Source organism: Ustilaginoidea virens, chromosome 2 (genome assembly GCF_000687475.1).
Source record: "Ustilaginoidea virens chromosome 2, complete sequence".
In the NCBI taxonomy this organism is placed as follows: Eukaryota; Fungi; Ascomycota; class Sordariomycetes; order Hypocreales; family Clavicipitaceae; genus Ustilaginoidea; species Ustilaginoidea virens.
Genome location: NC_057317.1, coordinates 5,604,129 through 5,620,117, shown reverse-complemented (window position 1 = coordinate 5,620,117; position 15,989 = coordinate 5,604,129). Strand labels below are relative to the sequence as shown.

At 51.4% G+C, this 15,989-nt stretch overlaps 2 protein-coding genes across 2 annotated transcripts; one reads left to right on the top strand and one right to left on the bottom strand.

The window, feature by feature from the left end:
* Nucleotides 1–596: 596 nt before the first annotated feature.
* On the bottom strand, nt 597–3,151 carry UV8b_03277 (uncharacterized protein; the record flags this gene model as incomplete). Its single annotated transcript, XM_043140775.1, has 5 exons — nt 597–664; nt 856–1,212; nt 1,357–1,584; nt 2,101–2,172; nt 2,227–3,151. The coding sequence occupies 5 exons, from the start codon at nt 3,149–3,151 to the stop codon at nt 597–599; spliced, it is 1,650 nt and encodes a 549-aa protein (XP_042996709.1).
* Nucleotides 3,152–8,792: 5,641 nt separating this feature from the next.
* UV8b_03276 (uncharacterized protein) lies at nt 8,793–11,357 on the top strand (the record flags this gene model as incomplete). Its single annotated transcript, XM_043140774.1, has 3 exons — nt 8,793–8,891; nt 8,966–9,029; nt 9,112–11,357. The coding sequence occupies 3 exons, from the start codon at nt 8,793–8,795 to the stop codon at nt 11,355–11,357; spliced, it is 2,409 nt and encodes an 802-aa protein (XP_042996708.1).
* Between the last annotated feature and the right edge of the window lie 4,632 nt (nt 11,358–15,989).

Here is a 15,989-nt window from a genome sequence, read left to right as displayed (position 1 = left end):
CCGTTGTAAGCACCGTATTTGTGCCGCTAAGAGGCTGTGTGATTGTTACATATGGTAGCCCGGTCCCAGTAGTAGGCGTTACTATGACGTAACTGCCAGGATTGGTACCAGACGGCTGAATAATGACTGTTGTAGGCGCTGTAATCGAGCCTCCGATAGGCTGGGTAACTGTTACGTATGGCAGCCCGGTCCCAGTAGTAGGCGTTACTATGACGTAACTGCCAGGATTGGTACCAGACGGCTGAATAATGACTGTTGTAGGCGCTGTAATCGAGCCTCCGATAGGCTGGGTAACTGTTACGTATGGCAGCCCGGTCCCAGTAGTAGGCGTTACTATGACGTAACTGCCAGGATTGGTACCAGACGGCTGAATAATGACTGTTGTAGGCGCTGTAATCGACCCTCCGACAGGCTGGGTAACTGTTACATATGGTAATCCTGTTCCAGTAGTAGGCGTGACTATAATATAGCTACCAGGATTGGTGCCGCTTGGAGGGATAAGAAGCGTAGTTGGCGCTATAATCGACCCTCCGACAGGCTGGGTAACTGTTACATATGGTAATCCTGTTCCAGTAGTAGGCGTTACTATAATATAGCTACCAGGATTGGTGCCGCTTGGAGGGATAAGAAGCGTAGTTGGCGCTATAATCGACCCTCCGACAGGCTGGGTAACTGTTACATATGGTAATCCTGTTCCAGTAGTAGGCGTTACTATAATATAGCTACCAGGATTAGTGCCGCTTGGAGGGATAAGAAGCGTAGTTGGCGCTGTAATCGAGCCTCCGACAGGCTGGGTAATCGTGATATAAGGCAGTCCTGTTCCACTTCCTGTGGGCGTTACAATAACATAACTACCAGGATTGGTGCCGCTTGGAGGGATAAGAAGCGTAGTTGGCGCTGTAATCGAGCCTCCGACAGGCTGGGTAATCGTGATATAAGGCAGTCCTGTTCCACTTCCTGTGGGCGTTACAATAACATAACTACCAGGATTGGTGCCGCTTGGAGGAATTAGAAGCGTAGTAGGCGCTGTAATCGAGCCTCCGACAGGCTGGGTAACTGTTATATATGGTAACCCGGTTCCAGTAGTAGGCGTGACTATAATATAGCTACCAGGATTGGTGCCGCTGGGGGGGATGAGGAACGTTGTAGGCGCTGTAATCTGGCCTCCGACGGGTTGGGTGACTGTGACATATGGCAACCCGGTTCCAGTTCCTGTTAGCGTTCTAATAGAAGAACTACCTAGACTTGTTCCACTAGTAACTGTTATAAGCGCTATAGTAGATCCACCAATAGACTGGGAGACACTGGCAGAAGTCAATCCTATTGTTCCTATAGGCGTTACTATAATATAACTACCAGGATTGGTGCCGCTGGGAGGGATGAGGAATGTTGTAGGCGCTGTAATTGGGCCTCCCACAGGCTGGGTAATTGTTACATATGGTAATCCGGTTCCAGTAGTAGGCGTTATAATAACGTAACTACCAGGATTGGTGCCGCTTGGAGGGATAAGAAGCGTAGTAGGCGCTGTAATCGGGCCTCCGATGATTTGGGTAACTGTGACATATGGCAACCCGGTTCCAGTTCCTGTTAGCGTTGTAATAGAAGAACTACCTAGACTTGCTCCACCAGTAACTGTTATAAGCGCTGTAGTAGATCCCCCAATAGACTGAGAGACACTGGCAGAAGTCAATCCTATTGTTCCTATGGGCGTTACTATAATATAACTACCAGGATTGGTGCCGCTGGGAGGGATGAGGAATGTTGTAGGCGCTGTAATTGGGCCTCCCACAGGCTGGGTAATTGTTACATATGGTAATCCGGTTCCAGTAGTAGGCGTTATAATAACGTAACTACCAGGATTGGTGCCGCTTGGAGGGATAAGAAGCGTAGTAGGCGCTGTAATCGGGCCTCCGATGATTTGGGTAACTGTGACATATGGCAACCCGGTTCCAGTTCCTGTTAGCGTTGTAATAGAAGAACTACCTAGACTTGCTCCACCAGTAACTGTTATAAGCGCTGTAGTAGATCCCCCAATAGACTGAGAGACACTGGCAGAAATCAATCCTGTTGTTCCTGTGGGCGTTACTATGATATAACTACCAGGAATAGTGCCACTGGGGGGGATAAGAAATGTTGTAGGCGCTGTAATAGAGCCCCCGATGGGCTGGATAACTGTTACGTACGGTAACCCTGTTCCAGAAGTGGGCGATACTATTATATAACTACCTGGATTAGTACCAGATGGGGGAATAATAACTATTGTAGGCGCTGTAATAGAGCCCCCGACGGGCTGAGTGACTGTGACATATGGCAATCCTGTTCCAGTTCCTGTAGGCGTTATAATAACATAACTGCCTGGGTTACTGCCGCTAGGAGGAATGATGACCGTGGTAGGCGCTGTAATAGACCCTCCGACAGGCTGGGTAATTGTGATATAAGGCAGCCCTGTTCCACTTCCTGTTGGTGTTACAATAATGTAACTGCCTGGATTAGTGCCACTAGGGGGGATAATCACTGTTGTAGGTGCTGTAATAGAACCTCCGACGGGCTGGGTGATTGTGATATAAGGCAGTCCTGTTCCCGTGGGTGTTACAATAATGTAACTGCCTGGATTGGTGCCGCTAGGAGGAATGATGACTGTTGTAGGTGCTATAATAGAACCTCCGACGGGCTGCGTGATGGTGATATAGGGAAGACCAGTTCCAGAAGTTGGCGTGATAATAACGTAACTGCCCGGATTCGTTCCACTAGGGGGAATAATAACTGTTGTAGGTGCCGTGATAGACCCTCCAACGGGCTGGGTGATGGTGACGTATGGTAATCCTGTTCCAGTCGGTGTTACAATAATATAACTACCAGGATTCGTTCCACTTGGAGGGATGGTGACGGTTGTAGGTGCTGTAAAAGAGCCTCCAATTGGCTGGGTGACGGTGATACAGGGAAGTCCTGCTCCAGTAGTAGGAGTAATAATAACGTAACTGCCTGGATTTGTTCCACTAGGAGGGATGGTAACTGTCGTAGGTGCTGTAATAGAGCCTCCGATCGGTTGAGTTACTGTAATATATGGTGCGATTGATGGGGGCTTTACTATAACCACACTTCCCGGGTTGGTGCCACTAGGGGAAATTGTTATAGTTGTTGGTACTGTCATCGATCCCCCAATTATCTGAGTAAGAGTAATATAACTCCCTATAGAATTCGGTGTTACGATAATAATACTTCCTGGAATAGTTCCAGTTGGGGAGATGGTGATAGTTGTCGGTAGTGTAATAGAGCCCCCAATAAGTCGAGTGATTGTAATATAAGCTCCTACAGAACTTTGCTGTGTACTTTCATTATTATCACCGCTGTTTGATGTAGAGTCATCGATACGCTGATATAAAGATAAAGCTATTGAGGATAGCTCCGACTGTCGTCTGGCTAGGTCTCTCTGTAATTTAGCCTGTCCACCGCAACACTGAGCCGAATTCCCTGGACACTGAGTACTGCATTGATCTGAACGCAATACAGTTGCTGCATTATCGAGAGTGTCGCCGCAGTAACAGTCACTATTTATTCCTTGTAATTAGTGTTTAATCCTGTAGATTTAATCCTGTGCCTGGCTCCGTCAACTTCTCTGTCGCATTGCCCTATTGATCACTCACTTATTGTAGACGCCAAAAAATTTCCTGGCACATAATCTGGCGCATGTGTCGAGGTTCATAACCATGCTGGTGGCAATTTTAACAAAATTGGGGAACCCAGCTGCTGATATTGCGCATCCATAGAGCTTAAAGACAGCTACTTGGCTCGGTAGCTGGCAGCTAGAACTAGGACTTGCCAAAGCGGAGCTCGCTGTTGGAGTTCTAATGATGATCGATCCTGGACTTGTCCCGTTAGGAGCTATCGTAATTGTTATCGCTACCGAGCCCGTGCCGGGCACTATAACAGTCGCATATGGCGCGGTCGCGCAGACTGCATTTGTGCTTGTTCGGTGTCAGCTGTTATTGCTTTGTGCTGGCAAGCGAATTATCAAAACTTACTACGCCCCTGTCAGCGTATACACATTATCGTTACAGTACACCTGCAGCGGTTGATAACTGATGATAGTGTTTTTGGTCAAACAGTCGTCGGCTATTGCCCAAGGACTCCAAATGTATATCTGAAGACTCAGAGGTAAAAAAAATCGTGGAAATAGCTTCATCTTAGACGGCTAAGAAGTGCTGTTATTAAAAACTGCTACAAATATACTTGTGATAAAAATGTTACAGCTGTTACATGCTATATTATAGTTCCTTATGTACTTATATATCTGTAAGTGATACATATTTTAAATTAATAGTAGTAATATAAAGATTACTATCAATTATTAATATATAATATATTATTTATTTTACTTAAGCTACTAGTCCAAATTATAACTAGAACAGTAATAAGAACATTTGGCAATTTAATTGTATGCGCATTATTAATTATTTTTAGTTTAGTATAATAAAAAAAGAAAATTAAATACACATATAAATCTTTATTACATAATTATTTTACTGCAGTAAATTAATATCATTATTAACACTTGATTTTCTACTATTATTTTTTAGTTCATAAGTTCTATTATAGTTTTTTTTCTAAAATAAAACTTTGAGTAGAATATTTTAAAGTTTAAATAATATAAAGCTGAAAAAAAATCAAATACTTAGATAGGAAAAGACTGTAATTAATTTTAAACTTTATTTCAATTATCGCTCAATTTTTTTATAATATAAGTCTTGTCTTTTAATTTATAATCTGATCTATTATTAACTTAAAATTTTTAATATGTTTTCTGTTAACCGGCCGCTGCGCTAATTCGTTTATAAATAAACATACAAAAATATTTTTTTTGTCGTGTTATATAATTTGTCGTTTAAAAGCTCGATGAAATAAAGATGGATAATAGATAGATAGTTGATAAAAAATGTCGTGGTCTGTCTAGCAGAGAAGTGGCTTGGAAGAGAAGATAAAAACCCAGCCAAAGACAGAGTAAATCAAGTCCTTGTATTTCGCATGCCCAGAGTGGGAGCGAACGATTATATATATAGACAAATTTTACCGTCTTACTGATTTATTAATCTTAACAATTTATTTCTTTAATTCACAATTTTATTTTCATTCAAGTACATATCACAGGTAAGAATTCCTCCCACTGCATGTCGGGGCTGGGAATCATGAAATTACATGGCTATTGAATTCCGAGGGCGTGGTGTTACTATAGAGCCCAGTGCTATCAGTTGCGGCGCCCCGCTTTATGGCGGCTGGGACATGCCAAACCCCCAGCTGGCCCGCGCCAAACCGCCAATTGCCGCTGTCGGCCATGTCTGTCCGTGCCGATCGCACCAGACTCGGCTGACCACAATTCCATCCGCCATGCCCTCGAATGCGTGGCAAACGACTTGTCAGCGAGTGTTGACGATGCGTGCGACCGATCGAGCCAACCAGGATGGAAAGGGGGTAGAAATGTCACCACACGAGCGGAGCGCTTGCCCTACTGAGGCGTGGTGCGACTGACAATCCGACCGACCGGCGAGACGGGAATCAGAAAATTCGTCATTCTTCATCTTGTCAGATAATCCATTGCAGCCTGGCTGCTGCGATGCCACCGGCCTCGCCCCCAATGACAAGACGGCTAATCAACAAGAGAGAGATATGCGATGCCTGGCTCCCGCCGATCAGTGGTCTTGCCCTGCCCTACATGTTGACGATATTGCCCGTGTCGCTGCTTCGTGGCGTCCAACGACGTCGTGCAGACGACCATTGGCCAAATACCTGCTTTGGCCCGAATTATCGACTGTGGGTGATTTCGGTGTCATGTTGGAGGAATGCCTTGCGGATGGAATTGCGAAAAGTCATGGACTGGTGTGACGCGTCTAGTTGCGCTTCGCTTGGGTGGCCTTACATGCACGCACGACTTGTTTGATTCAGGGTTTGCGCCTGCTCTGTTCTGCCAAACAATGGCCCGTCGGATTCAACGACACGGTTGCTTCTGAGATTCGCTTTATCGAGACGGTCCTGTCGCCATCGGAGCGCATTACTTGACGAAACCCTGCATTGCGCTATGGCAGAGTCAATATAAGCGTCGATGGTAGTGGCCATTTCAATCTTTCGCGCCGAGAAAGAGACCGTGTCAGGGATATCAAGCACCAGGCCCTTAAAGCGTCTGTCTCTTGTGGTGCCGATTTCGTTGGGCCACTGGCGTTGCATGGTTCTTGGGCGAAAAGATTTCCGACCAGAGCACGTCGATGCTGTTTCAACACCGTACCTCAGCGGCCGAGCTCGAAGCGGGCTTTTGGTCCGGGCCTGCAATCACAAACGCACAAGACGCCGGCTGTTTCACTCCGAGTGAACTACATGCAGCGACGCAAAAGCACAACACGCTCTGGTGTGCACTCAGCCCCGGTTGCTTGGGTCGTTTCGCTCGTTTCAATACAAGGGTTTCTTTTTCCCACGCTATCCGCTCGCTCACGCCTTTGCCCGGGTCGGATATAAACATATGTCACAGTAAAAGATGCCCAATAAGAGCCGCAATTGGTGTGGCGTCACATTTTGGCCGCGACAGCATGTGCCTCGAACCCATGCGGGCCCAATAAGTGGGAAAGGAGGGTGCTCAAGGAGGATAAGCACCACAATTAGCGCATGGCCCATGTTTAGCCATCAATTGACTTTTACTAAACCAGGTCCCAACCGCTGGTACCAAGTTGGCTGTCGGGATTGCGCCCCGGATAGTAACGTGGGACATGAGGGGCCGCTGCAGGAACAAAGGCAATATCGTCCAACGTGTCGCCTAGAGGTGGGCTTACCGTTCCAGCTTTTTTTTTTTTTTTCCAATCCAGGTGCACGTCGTTTGTGTTATAGATGGGGGTATTTGTATTAGATTTCATCTTTCTCCCTTGGCCAAGCAAGCTCGTCGGTTGCATTCCACGCTGGTTCGCCGTCGACATGTCGAGCGCTGACGAAGACGCGTGGTATCCCTGGAGGCCAGCGATGCGCGCTCTGTTGATTCCGGCTGCAGTATTTTTTTTCATTCCGTCCGGAAGTCTCGACCCGGCTTAGTGGGGACATGCTGTTCGCCGTTACGTATGCCCTCCATTGGCCGTGGCGCGACCCAGGTCAAACGACGAGGGTAGGGTGATGGCACGGTGGCGGCGCCCAATGTCACCAAAATAGATTAAGAGATCCACCCGGGGCAAGAGGGGGGCTGAAGGGCTTCGTCGAGCACACCCATGGGGCCTATCCATGGATGAGGGTGTCGCGGCAGCGCGGGGACAGCTTACAATCTCGGCTGACGGTGCGAACGTATACAAGGATATTCTGGACCTCTTGCGGAGTGCTGGTCAGAATCCAGTTGCACACTGGCGGCAACTCCGTCTCGGGGGCCCGGGCATGAGATGGAGAGATCAGAGAATTAGATTAGAGTGAAAACAAATACAGCATTTTCCATATGGGCAGTTTTTCGCCCTGCGTCTGTTTGCTGCACCGATGGTATTGTGCGGGCTGTCGAGCTGGACGGAGAGCATGAGGAGGCTGCACAACACACAAAGCCGGATATCCGTCCTACCGCTCACTAGCCAGCACCTTGGGCGGGAGGTGACCGAGGGGGCTGCACGAGCTGCGGAAACAAATCGCGGATTCTTGGTCTTTACTACAACAGCGAATTGCAAGAATCATACTAGAATAGAAGGGGTTTTGAATCCATGATACCACTACTACAAGACACGCAGCGCAAATTCCATCCCGGAAACTGGGAGCGGAACCTTGACCCTGGCTTGGCCCTGTCGCAGTACGTACTGGGAGAACAGCCATCAGCAGTGGCCGTCTGAAAAGTATATGAGGGAGATGAGAAGCCCTATTCAGACGCTGCTCCGGGATTAGGTCGGTGTGCCTCGTTGCACCGTTGCACCGTTGCAGCCCTTTGCAGGCGCGTCCCCCACGCCTCGTTGACTGTACCTTGCCTTGCCTTGCCTCGCCTTGCCTTGCCTCGCCTTGCCTTGCCTCGCCTCGCCTCGCCTCGTCTCTTGTGTATGCGTCAGCAAAGCGCCCCGATGCTTGAGAACAGATCTCCGAGCGATGCCCAATACAATACGTAGAGTGCCCCGGTCTCACCATCGAGATCGAGATGAGGCCAGCCTGGCCAATGTAGTAATAATGCACACCACGCCCACGCACACACACAAAACAGGCGAGAGACAGATTAAAAAAAAAAAAAGGGCACAAAAAAAAAAAAGTAGTCAGCCACTTGAGTCACACCCAATCAATGTCTGCCAACGAACGATGAGTCCTGGGGCCCAGAGCCCGAGACGCGGGTCCACTGTCCGAATGCATCCACGCGCGATCCGGAACCACGAAACAGCGAGTAATTGGCCGCCGGCAGCGGGTCGCTAGCCACCAGGCCGCTGGGCCCAGCCCGACCAGCCCGGCGCGCGCGGTGATATAGCTGCTCTTCATTCCCCCCCCAGCCTTTTTTTCGATAAGTATGCCGATTTTTCCGTCGCAAAGACAAACGCTCCTCGGGCGTCGTATTGCACTTTGTTCTTTCTCCTTGACCGCGTGAGCCTGGGTAGCATCCGCGACTTGCGACCTGTATCCGAGCTGCAGCTCACCGTGGCATTGTAAGACTTCCCTCCCTTCCTCTGTTGCGGCTGCAACGCCGGGGCCGACCGGAGAGCTGACACGCCGGGCCGCCGGATGCAGTTCTTTTTTTTTATCACCTCGCAGTTCGATTACTGCCGCCACCTTCTTTTTGTGCCGAGTTCGCCGCTCCTTAGAAATTCTTTTGCAAAATGAGCTACCGTATAGTCGGGCCTGCGGTCCTGTTCGCCGCTGCGGCGTCGGCCGCCACGCTGTTTAACACGGCGTCGGTGCTGACTACTTCCTGCCCGGTACTTGAATCACCTCCCGTTGTATCCCGGGCCGCCGCGTGCGCTTCCGCTGACCTGGTTTTTTATTTCAAAAGCTGCCCTCCGTGTTTACTGTTAGCGGAACACCTTACACCGTAATCGGAAGTCCCACCCCGGCCGGTATGTAGTAACCACCCCTCCGAGCCTGATGGATTTCGTTGAAAGCGTGTGAGTGTGCGTGTCTGACAAGTTCATTTTGCAGCCTCCGGAGTCCCCATCGTCACCAGCACCCCTTGCACCAGCAGCAGCCAGTGCAACGGCGGCCAGTGCACCAACGGCGTGTGCGTCAACGGCTTGGGCGTCACCTGCTCCAACAGCAACCAGTGCAACGGCGGGCAGTGCAATGGCGGCCAGTGCAGCAACTGTAATAACGGAAACTGCAACAGCGCGAGCTGCTCCACCAGCAGCCAGTGCAACGGCGGCACGTGCAGCAACGGCCAGTGCACTAACTGCCCTAACGGCAACTGCGGCCTCGGCACCAACGGCCTCTACTGCACCAATACCAACCAGTGCAACGGCGGTACCTGCACCAATAACCAGTGCGTCACCTGCCCCAACGGCAACTGCAATGGCGCGACCTGCGCCAGCAGCAGCCAGTGCAACGGCGGCACGTGTAGCAATAACCTCTGCGTCAACTGCCCCAACGGCAACTGCGGCTTCGGTCAGAGCCCTGTCACCTGCACCAGCAGCGCCCAATGTAACGGCGGCCAGTGCACCAACGGCCAGTGCGTCAACTGCAACAACGGCAACTGCAACAGCGCCACGTGCTCCAGCAGCAGCCAGTGCAGCGGCGGCCAGTGCAATAATAGCCAGTGCGCCTTCTGCCCTAGCGGCAATTGCGGCCTCGGCACCAACGGCGTCTCTTGCACCAACAGCAACCAGTGCAATGGCGGCCAGTGCACCAATAGCCAGTGCATCAGCTGCCCCAACGGCAACTGCAATGGCGCCACCTGCACCGATAGCACCCAGTGCAGCGGCGGCACCTGCACCAACGGCCAGTGCGTCAACTGCCCCAACGGCAACTGCGGCGTTGGCAACAATGGCGGCAACGGTCTCGGCCCTGTCTCCTGCACTAGCAGCGCTCAGTGTAACGGCGGCCAGTGCACCAACGGCCAGTGCGTCAACTGCAATAGCGGCAACTGCAACAGCGCCACCTGCTCCAGCGGCAGCCAGTGTGCTGGTGGCCAGTGCAGCAATAGCCAGTGTGCCAACTGCCCTAGCGGGAATTGCGGCCTTGGCTCGAATGGTGTTACTTGCTCTAGCAGCGCCCAGTGCAATGGCGGTCAGTGTGTGAGCGGCCAGTGCATCAACTGCCCTACTGGAAACTGCAACAGCGCCACCTGCTCCAGCAACGACCAGTGCTCTGGCGGCCAGTGCAATAGCGGCCAGTGCGCCAACTGCCCTAACGGAAACTGCGGCATCGGCACCAACGGAGTGTCCTGCACAGCTGACAGCCAGTGCAATGGCGGCAAGTGTACTAATGGCCAGTGCGTTAGCTGCCCTAGCGGAAACTGCAATGGCGCGACCTGCTTCGCCAGCAACCAGTGTGGTGGCGGCCAGTGCGGCAGCGGCCAGTGTGTCAACTGTCCCAATGGTAACTGCGGCAATGGCATTAACGGCAGCGGCACCGGCAGCGGCAGCGGATCTGGGTCCGGATCCGGCAACGGCGGCGGATCTGGTTCCGGATCCGGTAACGGCGGTGGATCTGGTTCCGGATCTGGCAACGGCGGCGGATCTGGGTCCGGATCTGGCAACGGCAATGGCAGCGGCGGCAGCGGCTCCGGCTCCGGATCTGGCAACGGTAATGGTAGCGGCAGCGGATCCGGCAGCGGCAGCGGCAGCGGTGACAATGGCAGCGGATCTGGATCTGGATCCGGTAATGGCAGCGGTAGCGGATCCGGCAGCGGTAGCGGATCCGGCAGCGGCAGCGGCAGCGGCAGCGGCAGCGGCAATGGTGGCAGCGGATCCGGATCCGGATCCGGATCCGGATCTGGATCCGGCAGCGGCAGTGGTAGCGGCAGCGGATCCGGCAGCGGCAGCGGCGACGACGGTAGCGGATCTGGATCAGGCAGCGGCAGTGGCTCCGGATCTGGCAGTGGCAGCGGCTCTGGATCTGGCAGCGGCAGCGGCTCTGGATCAGGCAGTGGCTCTGGGTCTGGCAGCGGATCCGGATCCGGATCAGGCAGCGGCAGCGGCACTGGATCTGGCAACGGCAGCGGCACTGGGTCTGGCAATGGCAGCGGCACTGGATCTGGCAACGGCGGCGGCTCTGGGTCGGGCGGCTCTGGATCAGGCGTTGGCTCTGGGTCTGGCAGCGGCAGCGGATCCGGATCTGGCACCGGCAAAGACGGCACCGTCACCGCTGGCAGCAGCGGCTTGGCATCCACCAGCTTCGATGCTCTGCTCATCGCTGCTTTTGCTGCTTTATTCATTGGACAGCAACGTTAAGCCCTAATATCCGACCCCTGTTCCTGGCAAAAGAATTTCCTTTGTGTACCATTATTTCATTTTTTTTTCTGGGATGCATTGACAGGTTTTTTTGTTTTGGTCTGGCTCTGACGACCCTCGAGGTCTAGTGATAACCTAATCGCAAAGTATTTGATTTTATTTTCTCGTATATTTTATAGAAGAATAGAGCTATACATAATTCTTCGCAGAACGACACCCCCCGGGCAATGGCCCTGACATAAAGACACTGACCGGTGCCATGCTTCCTGGTGACAATCCTGCTCTGCAATCCCCGAATGGCGGGGAAAGTGCTCGCGGGGGCCAGCGTCCTCCGACGCATCCTTGCCATAATGACGGGAAATGCTGGCTGTGGTGCGAAAGCCGTGAAAAGCTGGCCTTTGGCCTTGGCCTGGGGCAAAGCCACACCCCATCTGCTTCCTACAGCTGCGGATGACCGGCAAAAAGGGTCGACATACATCGTACCCTGCCTCAAGGCGCCACTTGGCTCGAAACGTTGGCCAAGACAGTTCCGGAAACAGGGAAGCGTAGGACTTAGTAATGCCCAGCAACGAGGCATCCACCGTCCTCTTGGCGTGCCTACTATTTACAATAAGCCTGGCCAGCCACCACATGATCAATAACTTGGAATTTCCTGTGTAGCATGTATGTACTGCACTTTCTGGTTTGGGAATAAGGCGCCGACACTGACACTAGCCCACTTCGCCCTAACGCGTCTCCACCGGCTCATCGGCTCCTACAGCTGGCTGCTTGCGTCTACTACATAAGGTATGGTATGTATTGACCCCCGCTATTCAACGCCGCATGGCCGGGGTCCCTCGCGATCCATAGCGCGCACCCCGCTGTAATTAGCGCCAGGCACCGGAGCACGCAGGCTGAGTTAGGGCCTTGGCCCTCCAGATTGCCCAGCCGCCTTGCTGTATGTCTGGAACTATGTAACTCGGTCCCTTCCATGACTAACCGCATCAACACGGTAAACAAACGCTGACATTATCACAGTAGGGCCGAGCTTTGATTGTGCGTGTACTCTTGGAAATATCCCCGCCAGAGGCTTGCGTTATGGGCAGCTGTCGTGAATGACATGATGGCTCCCATGCCGTTGTGCCCAGTACTGTGTTTAATCGGACCTGGCCTGGACTAACCGGGTACCCACTGATGTGGCCACATATGCTTCAGTACCGTGCATTCATGAGTCACCTCTTAGTAAGGTCTAGCGCCAGAATGAACCGGTCTGACGCATGCTATCGACGTGGCCGCGTCCGCACCGCATAGCGTGGTGGCTAAATGTGCAGAATCTTGCTCTTCGCCGCATCTTTTCGGCACCAAGGCAGCTCCAGATGTCGGCTCCGGCACTGCGCTACGTCAACCATTCTACACGCGAAAGCCGAGGACAAATGTGGTCCGTCATCTTTGCCTCGGCGTTGGGTGCTGTAGGCGATCGATGGATCCAGGTAGATGATGTGCGGTTCCGCCAGTGATGGAATCAGTGGCGAGTTGGAAGCGATAATTAGATGATTCAAATTCGATCAGGAGTGTGGGCTGGCTATACATAAGTGCCGATTGCAATAGCTAGCCGAGGTGACCCGCTATAATTATATACCGTCCTAGCGTTCGCTGAAATATTCCCGTCACCGTGGTATAGGGTACGCTCCCTCGGTAAGGCAAGGTAGATGCGCAATGGTGACTTGTATGGCAGCATGTGCATGTTTCCGGGTCGCTCGATTGATCTGTATAAGACGATCTTGAGCAGCGAGGAACAATGACCAGTTTTGCAACCCAAGACAGGTTTAATTGATCTATGAAATCTACCGTGTGGATTGTGTTGCAACGAGCCCACTCCCGGGCCAAATGACAACCGACGCTAGGAAATTCGGTTGAAACAAATAACCCGTCTCCACGGTTATCGCCGGGAGAGTATTTCACGAAGCAATTCAGAAACGACATGTTCAACTTGATTAATCGCCGGCTAGCCAGCTTTCTGCCTGGCAAGAGCAATCCGAATATAAACATTGTGCCGCGATGACCCTGCGAATCGTCTGAAAGTCAACGGACATACCTGCGCTGAATGACCCAGCCCGTCATCCCACCCTTGACGTCTTGTCCGGGGCCCATGTCCAGCCAAGACCCCTAAGCGACAATTTCAGTGTGTGGCAGGAAATCCCTGCATTAGCCTCGGTAAAGCGACAAAGCGCCTTCTTCAGTCCGACAATGATAACAGAATATTAGGGTCATCACAATGACCCGATCGGGCTTACAGCACCGACTCTACGAGGAGACGGCATCTTCCCTTGCGCATGTTGATTCATGCGCCGGCCAAAATTAGTTGCGACTTGGTACGTAGTGGTTTCTAGGATAGCTTTTAGAAATGCCGATACTGCAGATCGTGACCCCAAGTCCCGGCTGCTGCTACATACTATCGCGCATCCGTCCCACATAACGCTCAACCTGAACACTCGCAGAAATCCCGAGTCCAGCTGGGAAACGAATGTCAGAGGCCAGAGTGGCCACAACTCTCGCCGACATGTCAGAAATCGCTACGTATTTCTGGAATAACATGCAGGTGAACATGACGGATCGAGCTGCAAGCGGTCGCCTGGCTGACACGCCGATCTTTTCCCCTGGACAGATCGTCCATCGGCGCGCCACTAGCGGCGTTCTGCCCCCAAAAAGATTCGTACTCGTCGAATCGGAGCTGCCTCGTGACGAAAATCCCTGCACTCCACTAACGAGGCGCTAATAGTGAGTAGTGACCCAACAGGAATTTTTACGGAAATAGGAGCTGCAGGCGCTATTCCCATCTCGCCGCGTGGCGGCAGCCTTGCAAGTAAACACAACGCGTCAGCGGGCCCAACCAGCGCGTCCATCATTCGCACACGCTAAAAGTAGTAAGTTGGGATGAATTAAAAAATCGTAACATAAATGTAAGTGACAGCTCTATCATTCTGTCTTCCGAAGCAAGTGGCTATAAACAGATCACGCTGTCCATAGAAATTGCAGGCAACCTCTTGACGTAAAGTTTTAAGCGTGATTCAAGGCCCCAGTGCAGCAACGATAACGCGCAAGGCCTATAGCTGCGATGAATGTACTCCAAGCTCCCGCGTCGTTATAGTAGTACCGCTGCTAATGTTGGCGACCGCAAAAACGTGCCAGAGAGAACCCGAGACGACACCAACCTTCAAACACCTCTCCCCGTGATCCGCGATGCCAAGGAACCAACTCCCCTTGCGGTGCAAATTTAGCGGTTTAAAACCTTGATTTTTATGAGGAAAGAGAGCGTGGTTTGTGTGACTGTAGCTTGATGGAAGTGTTCATTGCATTAATTGTGGCACTACGGCCTCTCAAAAGTCGCAGTTGTTCCAGAAAAGCCAAGGGATATAGTACGAAATTTGTATGCTACTCCATTTCTTCAGCCCCTAGACTGAGAGAAGACTCCCAAGGTGTGCTTCGTTGATGTCGACGGCGGCATGGGTAATGCGGCGGGGTCAATCACGTGAATAAATGTCCTTGACACCATTGCAATGATAGCCGCTATTGAGAATGTTGCTATACTGCTGCCGGTGGCTTGGGGATGTTTTTTCTCTTCATGTACCCAGATTCTAATTATACTCTCAAGACCAAATCCATGTGCAAAGCTTGTGACAGGACGCTTCTGGATTTCAACAATCGCAAACAACGCCCTGGTTGCCCTTATGTGAATAGAGCATATGGGCCTCTTCTACGCCTTCATAAACGAGCCTTCGGTGCCATTGGTGCCTCTTTGAATCATCGGCGGACGGAGCGTTCGAGGTGTGCCGCCGTCGACGTTACGGCGTTGATGATGCTCCCGGCTACAGTTTATTAGGAAAACGAGCTCTGCGACTTCGATAGCTCTACAACCACGACAAATGATACTGACGTCGTTACCGAACAGTCCACAAAAAACAAGGCCAAGCAGACTGTTAGGAAACAAGCTTATCATTAGCGCGGCACCAGACGCATCGTCAAGGGACAGCGGGGCTTACTCTGATACTAATAATAGTAGGTCTATTAAGCCTAGTGTCTAGGGCGTGGCATAACCTAGTATGTATGCCGCAAGAGATTAACTTAGCTAGGTGGGGTACTATGGAGCTAACTAAAATAATGCCCTTTATATAGCGTCTTTCAATATCAATATTTTTCGTGGTGTAAAGTATGAAGCTTTCCATGTGCCAGGTAGGATGCCGATGAAACTGTGCAGCATCAGGCACTGGGGAAAATGCACCCTGACGTTGTTCCCCTCACGAGCGGTGCTAGTAAGCCTGCTATTCATGATGCCTATTTCTCTTATATTACGCCTGGCAAGACTCCCTACGAATATTATGATTTATCACGGTGTTGATGAATGCGTTCTACGACAAGTGTTCCACGAGAAATACCAGCTTGGCAAGCTGGAAACATACCCCTCCTCGTCCAATTCCACGACAATAGATTGCCAAGTGATTTCAAATGGCCAATAGGAGTTGAAGATTCGTGATTTCTGACTAGAAACGTCGTATATGGTTACTTGGTAGGGAGCTAGTCTCCGATGCCCTAGGACTTGGTCAGATTTATCAGCGTCTCGGCCAAACGCAAAGCATCAATAGCCGGCGCACCAAG